General features: G+C 40.8%; 1 protein-coding gene across 2 annotated transcripts; it reads left to right on the top strand.

Annotated features, from left to right (window-relative positions):
* The first annotated feature begins 400 nt into the window (after nt 1-400).
* On the top strand, nt 401-7,899 carry LOC121536421 (interleukin-10 receptor subunit beta). 2 transcript variants are annotated; one of them, XM_041843677.2, is made up of 7 exons: nt 401-617; nt 1,202-1,328; nt 2,356-2,528; nt 2,849-3,003; nt 6,205-6,352; nt 6,664-6,809; nt 7,656-7,899. In XM_041843677.2, exons 1-7 carry the CDS (start codon nt 416-418, stop codon nt 7,797-7,799), a joined length of 1,095 nt encoding a protein of 364 aa, XP_041699611.1. In that variant the 5' UTR covers nt 401-415; the 3' UTR covers nt 7,800-7,899. The 2 variants fall into 2 exon arrangements, with proteins under 2 accessions (XP_041699611.1, XP_041699612.1); XM_041843678.2 differs by having other exon boundaries at nt 494-658.
* The last annotated feature ends 1,516 nt before the right edge of the window (nt 7,900-9,415 follow it).

The raw sequence follows: 9,415 nt of genomic DNA, 5'->3' as shown, positions 1-9,415 counted from the left end.
ATAAATGACAAAACAAGTCGATTTCCGATGTTCGTTTTTGACTCTGACTCGGAAATCAAAGTTACGAAATGTACACAGAAGCAACGCGAAGCAGCAGTTCAGGCAATCTTGAAAGTCAGTACAATACTTGGCAAATAAATAAATAAATAAATAAATAAATAAATAAATAAATAAATAATATATATATATATATATATATATATATATATATATATATATATATATATATATATATATATATATAATATATTTGAAAAAATTGATTTGACAAGCAGTAGACATTTAGAATTAAATGTGGAGTGGAACTATATAGTTAAGCCGAAACATCACGTGCCCATCATACTTTCCGTTTCCATTAGGCTAAAAATCTCTGAAAGTTTTTTTTTTCCCGACATTGTCGAATAAACTTCGGTCAATGGAAACCTGCCTAGGCTTCTTCTGTATTCTCATCACGCAGCGTGGTTTCTCTTTCCCTCAAGTCTCCGCCCCATTACAAAAGTACACATCAAACTCTCCAGATCTGCCACAAGCAAATATAGCCAACGGAACATTTCAGTGTCGTTGGATTACACAGAAAATCTCTTGGGCAACATGCAATCTACGGTGTTTACCATCTTGTTAGTCAAACTATTATGCTTAACTTTACATGGAATGACAGGTCAGTACTTCTCTTTCGACCTTACCAAAGCATAGTCTACCAACGTGCTGTCAATCGATTGGCTTTGATTGTAGATGTATGTTTAAAGCCATTCAATAATACGACTCAGTGTTTGGGTTACGAAAGCCTTTTGTTGACATTCCTTTATAATTTCACAGTCTTTTATAGGCTACATTTATTTAACACTCTTATACATTCCTCAATCTCTTTTACTGTCAATAGTGGGAACCAATGGTAACACTTCACATTTGGTCTCTGTTACATTGACATACTGATGATGTAGGCTAAATATATACATACACATAGGCTAAAGGTTTTATCCAGCATGAATGACCCATATACTGTATGTGGTCAAGAGTGTTCATCTCGAGGAAGCACAGTGCAATAGGCTTCCTTTCTCTAGTACCTCTTAAAAATAGTCCAAGACAGACACAAGACCATTTTCCCCATCTGACTCAATACCCTCTTTATCAATAGCCTGTAATCCCGCAGTATGATGTGTATTTGTCAGTATGTTCAACTGTGTATATCTGTGCTTTACAGCAGTGTTAGCTGAACTTCCAAGTCCCAGTAACGTCAGGATTACCTCCATCAACATGGGACTAGTGTTGGAGTGGGATTCCCCTCAGAACCACACAGAAAACCTCACCTACAGATCAGAATACAAATGGTAATATGAAAAACAACACAACACAACCAAGTGAGGGTGAACATTGAAATATGACGAACTTCCTCCTATGGGTGATGGGAAATGACACACCCACAAGTTGTCTTCCCCAGAAGACTCTGTGTCACACACACACACACACACACACACACACACGTCAACATACACTCACTATATTTATAAGGAATTGGTGCAACTATTTCACTCCTATTTCACTCTGCTTTTCTATTACACAATATTTGTCAGAATGGGTTTCAGGCATACAAACACTGTACAAACAGCTTACAAACACTGGACAAACAGCTTACAAACACTGTACAAACAGCTTACAAACACTGGACAAACAGCTTACAAACACTGGACAAACAGCTTACAAACACTGGACAAACAGCTTACAAACACTGGACAAACAGCTTACAAACACTGGACAAACAGCTTACAAACACTGGACAAACAGCTTACAAACAGCTTACAAACAGCTTACAAACAGCTTACAAACACTGTACAAACAGCTTACAAACACTGGACAAACAGCTTACAAACACTGGACAAACAGCTTACAAACACTGGACAAACAGCTTACAAACAGCTTACAAACAGCTTACAAACATTGTACAAACAGCTTACAAACAGCTTACAAACGCTGGACAAACAGCTTACAAACACTGGACAAACAGCTTACAAACACTGGACAAACAGCTTACAAACACTGGACAAACAGCTTACAAACATTGTACAAACAGCTTACAAACAGCTTACAAACGCTGGACAAACAGCTTACAAACACTGTACAAACAGCTTACAAACATTGTACAAACAGCTTACAAACAGCTTACAAACACTGGACAAACAGCTTACAAACACTGGACAAACAGCTTACAAACATTGTACAAACAGCTTACAAACAGCTTACAAACATTGTACAAACAGCTTACAAACAGCTTACAAACGCTGGACAAACAGCTTACAAACACTGGGAACCAATAGCCTACCGCAATAACAATACAGTGATGTCTTGTATTGAACACAGGGGCAACGATAGGGGCAGCTACCAGGCTGTATGTTGGAACACAACAGCCCGAAGTTGTGACTTCACCAGTCATCTAAACAAATTTGGAGTGTACATTTTCCAAGTGAGGGTAGAACGAGAGGGGGAGACATCTCACTGGGTGGAGACGGAGGAGTTTGTCATGGATGAACACAGTGAGTTCCTAGTTACCCATCTGTAACGTCACAACACATGTATAACCTATACATACTACATTCATACAGCACATAAGACATACATGAGCATTTCATAGTAGTTCTTGCACTAGAGACGGGTATGAAAGTGTAATAACAGGTACTGTTAAGCCAGAGGTTGGGTAAAGCACAGTGTATGATTAAAGACTGGAGCCTGACAGCTTTTGCTTTTTAATGGACTATGGTGATCCACTAGTAGGTGCCATGTCATTTCTTTACCCCTGACCTGAGAGGTGGCCACTTCCTTTAGGTCACTTCCTTTCCCGTGTCTCTCTCCACAGCCACCCTAGGCCCTCCCAGTGTGACGCTAGTCTCCAGTGGTGCTGATATTGAAGTGAGCATCAACGACCCAGTGCTCAGGATCTCTGAGTTTAAAGATGTCTACAACCGTGTAACCTATAACATCACCTACTGGAAGGAGGGCCAGGAGGAGTGGGTATGGTGACCATTTTACTTTCCATCTGGGATTATACATCAAATCAAATCAAATTGTATTTGCCACATGCGCCGAATACAACAGGTGTAGACCTTACAGTGAAATGCTTACAAGCCCTTAACCAACAATGCAGTTTTAAGATTTTTTTTTAAAAAGTGTTAAGTTAAAAAAGATAAGTAAAATATACAAATATCAAATAACTAAAGAGTGGCAGTAAAATACAATAACAGTAGCGAGGCTATATACAGGGGGTACCGGTACAGAGTCAATGTGTAATAATGGTAGGGAGGCTATATACAGGGGGTACCGGTACAGAGTCAATGTGTAATAACGGTAGGGAGGATATATACAGGGGGTACCGGTACAGAGTCAATGTGTAATAACGGTAGGGAGGCTATATACAGGGGGTACCGGTACAGAGTCAATGTGTAATAATGGTAGGGAGGCTATATACAGGGGGTACCGGTACAGAGTCAATGTGTAATAACAGTAGGGAGGATATATACAGGGGGTACCGGTACAGAGTCAATGTGTAATAACGGTAGGGAGGCTATATACAGGGGGTACCGGTACAGAGTCAATGTGTTATAATGGTAGGGAGGATATATACAGGGGGTACCGGTACAGAGTCAATGTGTAATAACAGTAGGGAGGCTATATACAGGGGGTACCGGTACAGAGTCAATGTGTAATAACAGTAGGGAGGCTATATACAGGGGGTACCGGTACAGAGTCAATGTGTAATAACAGTAGCGAGGCTATATACAGGGGGTACCGGTACAGAGTCAATGTGTAATAATGGTAGGGAGGCTATATACAGGGGGTACCGGTACAGAGTCAATGTGTAATAACGGTAGGGAGGATATATACAGGGGGTACCGGTACAGAGTCAATGTGTAATAATGGTAGGGAGGATATATACAGGGGGTACCGGTACAGAGTCAATGTGTAATAATGGTAGGGAGGATATATACAGGGGGTACCGGTACAGAGTCAATGTGCGGGGGCAGTGTAATTTCCACTGCCAACAGCCAGGAGATGTAAAGACAAAGTAGAGTGGTTTGCCTGATCTTTCACATCTGATAGTTAACCAACGTATTTCACAGTGACAGTAGCCAGTTTGAGATACAGGTTTAGGGTATACTACTTTTCCTCTGTCAATGGTCAACTTTAGAATTGTTTGGGGTGATAATCTGGTGGCAGATCTGACATTTGAGTACGGTTACATGCACACAATAATGGGATTATTGTGGATAGATTAATATAATAGTTTGACTAAAAAGTGTACAGGCTTTGCAAGAAGAATGATTTCCCTAATAATCCTGTTTACAGGGACACATCTGAATTCAGCCTACCTGATGGCACTCTGATAAATGCAGAAAATTGCCAATCAAAATAATTGTTTTACCACAGCAACCATGTTATTTTTGGGAAGCATATTTGATCCTGAGTTTGGACATATAAAGTTTGGCTAACACTTCATTTTAAGGGGTCCTTATTAGGGGTCCTTATTACAGCGTGTGTAATTACACTTTAACAAGTATTGTAATTAACTGTAACAACCAATAGTTACATTGTAATAACAACATGTAACTATCTGGTAGTAAAATGTGTCTGTAATTACAAAAAAGTGTAACATTGAATGCTTGTTTTTCATGTTTGTTACAAATGGGCAGGTTTCCTCTAAATTCACCAACTTAGTGGTTTTTTTTTTTTCTTCTCAGATGCATCTGATTCACTAACAACTGTCACAGAGGTCGTGACCCCTCGTGGGATGCGCTGGGTGTCCAAGAGATTTTATCCAATAGGCTCTAATTACTTACCCATGAATGTGCACTGTTGAAAATATATCTCCACTCAAAGTTATTGTTAGCAAAATAAGGTGTACCATCTGGGTTAACTTTGTCATCCCAGATGAGGATAAACACTGTTTCAAAGCATTTTAATTTAACATTTAATGTTTGCCTAACTACAATGTAATTACTGGGTGTATCTTGAGGGGTACTCACTTGTAACTAATCTGTATTTATACAGTACACCACCCATCCTGACAACCTGGCCCTCATTTGAAAGCTTCTGGAAGTTTCACTTAATTTCTGTACCTTGTTGTGAAGTGAAGTGAAACTTCCAGAAGCTTTAAAAATGATGGCCACTCAAGATACACTTCATTTTAACTAGCTACATCTGGGATGCCACCCATATTAGATCCCAGTCAGTGAGATTGACCTACTGATCTGTTTTTACCAAGTTATTTTTTGGGGGCAAGCGCTAGCAACAACACTGAGTGAAGACACAGTATAGTGTGAACAGTGCACATTCAAGGGTAAGTCATTAGAGCCCTACCCTATTGAGCATAGGCTCCCTTATGAAAAAAGATTGCAGTCACAGTGCAAGATAACTGCAGTTAGAGTGCAGTACAACTGCAGTATGCTACAAATACTGCGTCCAAAATATCACAGTTTTTTTTACTGCAGTACTTTTGCAGTGTAACTGCAGTTACAGTGCAGTACACTGCAGTTATTCTGCAATTACTGCGTCCAAAATACCACAGTCGACTGCACTTTTACTGCAGTTTCAAAACTGCAATATTTTTTTGTAAAGGCTATAATTTCTCAGACCGACGAGGGATCACAACCTTTGTGACAGTTGTAACTGTATGCAGCAGAGAAGCGATACACTAAGTTGGTGAATTTAGTGGAAACCTGCCCATTTGTACCAAGCATGGTAACAAGCATTCATTGTTACACCTCTGTAATTACATACTGCAATTACTACTATGAGTTGTTACAGTTAACTACAATAGTTGTTACAGTGTAATTACACATGTGATTATGATGTAATAAGGACCCTTTAAAATGAAGTGTTACCAAAGTTTGTATGTGAAAACTACTTCTAAGACGCATACATTCAGTTGTTCCGAACTCACTTCACTCGCGCTAAAGAGGGAGGCTCGCTTGGCTGGTGCAGATCAAATACACCGCTGGAACACCGATTAAGGTGTTTACATGTCCTAATAATTTGAAAGATTTCTCAGAAAACCAGGTGTTTTAATCAGCGTATACTTACTTCCATTTTGACCTCACGCCGATTAAGATAATCAGAGTAAGGTGTTTACATGACTATTGCATAATCTGCAATGTAAATATACTCATTGTGAGGTGCTCATTCCTTCCTCACTACTCCTCTGTCACCCCCCCTCAGGCAAAACCGATGAAAGACATCCAGCTGCAGAAAGTGGTCCTGGCGCTGGAGCCATGGACCAGGTACTGTTTTCAGGTCTGGGTGGTCACCGAGAGGTTCGTCAAACACAGCCAGCCCAGCAACATTACGTGTGAGAGCACCTCAAAGGGTGAGCCCCATATTCTCTCTCTCTCTCTCTCTCTCTCTCTCTCTCTCTCTCTCTCTCTCTCTCTCTCTCTCTCTCTCTCTCTCTCTCTCTCTCTCTCTCTCTCTCTCTCTCTCTCTCTCTCTCTCTCTCTCTCTCTCTCTCTCTCTCTCTCTCTCTCTTCTCTTCTCTCTCTCTCTCTCTCTCTCTCTCTCTCCTCTCTCTCCTCTCTCTCTCTCTCTCTCTCTCTCTCTCTTCTCTCTCTCTCAGTACAAGTCCACTCTGCTCAACTCTTCGTCCTTGGTGTCCCCTTTCCAACCCCAAACCCTCTACAGGCAAGGACAGGCCCTGGGTGGTAGCCCTGGTGACGTTTGTGGTGATGGCTGTGACAGTGGCCTTGCTGGGTCTGGCCTTCTGGCGCTGCTACAGGGTGGTCAGCTTCCTCAGACCCAAGGCCAAGCTGCCTGGACATTTCACAGTGGTCAGTATGGCGCATGATCACTGTGTTTTAATGAATAATACACTATGTGTTTCTTTGTGTGTAGTAACTGTATCATGCGTTCTTATCTAACCCCTAAATGCCATGTTCATGCTGCTGTTTAGAATTTGAATTAAAAGAGGACTGTTAATGAGGCTGTGTCTTTGGCTGAGTTCCATGTATCAGTGTGTCCAGTTATATCCTGACGTAATAATGAATGGTCTTAATCTAATTTCGACAGACTGCTTAAACATAAATGAGCATCTGACCAAATTACGCAAGATTTTGGTCCAAGATTAGTTTTAAAGGCCTTTAAGGAGATTATTAACAGTTTGTGCATATATTATGACAACATTTTGTGACTTTTTCGTTCGGTTTAGTCTTCGGACAGGGTTTTTTCTGGCTGTTCGTGCACACACATTTTTTGAGGCAAGCCGAAGTTGGTAGCTGAAGTCTACACACCTTGTCTGTGATTGCTCAACAGTAGGGATTCTTCAATTAAGTGTTTGTTGTCATTCAACAAGAGAAATTGTTTTCATGCACATTTTTTCACTTGAGAAATACTGTACCAAACATTTTAGATGTAAAATTGCGCGACTAAGATCTCCTCTGCAAAAATGTCAAAATGAATGAAAGATTTCTTGAGTTATCTTAGATTAATTCAGACTATTAATTATATAATTATATTAATTCTGACAGGCTACAGCAGCTCAAGATGGACAAACAGTACTATTGCCGCTTTTTTCTCGTTTTTTCAAGTTAAGATATTTTTAATGGAGTATGCGAGCTGACGCCTTTAGTGTGACCAAACTCTTCTCTCCTCTCCCCTCCCCACCCCACCCCATGCAGTACCTGTTGGATCCCCCGTGCTCCTCCGTCCTGGCCTTGCAGAACAGCCCCCAGCCTGATGAGGTGTACCACGAGGTCACCATCATGCCTGTGGGGACAGAGACAGAGGAGAGAGAGCTCCCTCTGTTGGACGGAACAACATGATGCACATAACCAGACTGACTGACAATACAGAGAATGGCCGTGTTCGAGAGCATCAACTGGCTGATCTATAAATAATATTAAAGAGTTATTTATGATGCATGCTAATTTGTTGATCAGTCAGTCTCGACTCGCCTTTAAAAGTTGGCTGCAATGTCGAACGCACCCAATCACGAAAATCTTGAAGTGGATGAGGAAGATATTGATGAGGAAGAGGAAGAAAGAAAAGAGGACAGAAATGGAGGCCGTATCTCTTACTGAGAAATAATAGTCTAACTGATATCAGAGATTGAGTTATTTATTCATCCCTATGCTGAAATGCTAAGAGAGTTATTTACTGTAATGCAGGGATCATCAACTAGATTGTAGGTGGCAAATTGACAGCAAGAAGCCCAAACAAATATAATGTTTGACTAAAACATAATAATTTCCAACCGTGCTTACATTTGTATACGATCACGTGTCTCTCTATTAAGCTTGGGAACAGATTTCCTCAATTAAAATCACTTGGAGATGATTTCCTGGTGTTAAAATTAAATTAAATTTTGCTCAGAAAACTTGGGGGGGGGGGGGCAAATACAACCACCGCCAGTTGGGGAATCCTGGTGTAATGTGTTTATTTATGTGACCTGTATATGTATGATAATGATCAATAATGCCTTTTATTCATTATGGCCCTGGTACACTGGCATTTTATGGTATTATGTGTATAGGGCAATGGATTGGTTGAACCACTATGCCATCAGAGAGAGTTGTCATTATGAACCGACTGACACAACACACTCCAAATAGCTTGTGGAATACGGAATTTTTGCATGTAGCTTGCGACAGCCGTCAAGACATAATGTATGAGATCAATGGATCATCAGAAATGGGTATACAGTGCATTCGGAAAGTATTCAGACCCCTTAACTTTTTCCACATTTTGTTATGTTACAATCACACAATACCCCATAATGACAAAGCGAAATCATGGTTGTGGAAATTGTTGCACATTTATTAAAAATAACAATCTGAAATACCTTATTTACATAAGTATTCAGACCCTTTGCTACGAGACTCGAAATTGAGCTCAGGTGCATCCTGTTTCTATTGATCATCCTTGAGATGTTTCTACAACTTGATTGGAGTCCACCTATGGTAAATTCAATTGATTGGAAATGATTTGGAAAGGAACACACCTGTCTATATAAGGTCCCACAGTTGACAGTGCATGTCAGAGCAAAAACCAAGCCATGAGGTTGAAGGAATTGTCCGTAGAGCTCAGAGACAGGATTGTGTGGAGGCACAGATCTGGGGAAGGTTACCAAAACATTTCTGCAGCATTGAAGGTCCCCAAGAACACAGTGGAATACGTTTTGAACCACCAAGACTCTTCCTAGAGGTGGCCGCCCGGCCAAACTGAGTATCGGGGGAGAAGGGCCTTGGTCAGGGAGGTGACCAAGAACCCGATGGTCACTTTGACAGAGCTCCAGAGTTCCTCTGTGGAGATGGGAGAACCTTCCAGAAGGACAACCATCTCTGCAGCACTCCACCAATCAGGCCTTTATGGTAGAGTGGCCAGACGGAAGCCACTCTTCAGTAAAAGGCACGACAGCCTGCTTGGAGTTTGCCAAAAG

The sequence above is a fragment of the Coregonus clupeaformis genome, chromosome 23, assembly GCF_020615455.1.
Source record: "Coregonus clupeaformis isolate EN_2021a chromosome 23, ASM2061545v1, whole genome shotgun sequence".
Classification (NCBI taxonomy): domain Eukaryota; kingdom Metazoa; phylum Chordata; class Actinopteri; order Salmoniformes; family Salmonidae; genus Coregonus; species Coregonus clupeaformis.
This window is presented reverse-complemented; position numbering and strand designations above follow the sequence as displayed.

Excerpts from the sequence above, each read along its gene's own strand:
- LOC121536421 (XM_041843677.2), top strand. The coding sequence starts at position 416 with ATGGAAACCTGCCTAGGCTTCTTCTGTATTCTCATCACGCAGCGTGGT. Across the intron at positions 2,529-2,848 it reads GTTTGTCATGGATGAACACA|CCACCCTAGGCCCTCCCAGT; the intron begins GTGAGTTCCTAG and ends CTCTCTCCACAG. Across the intron at positions 6,353-6,663 it reads GTGTGAGAGCACCTCAAAGG|GCAAGGACAGGCCCTGGGTG; the intron begins GTGAGCCCCATA and ends AACCCTCTACAG.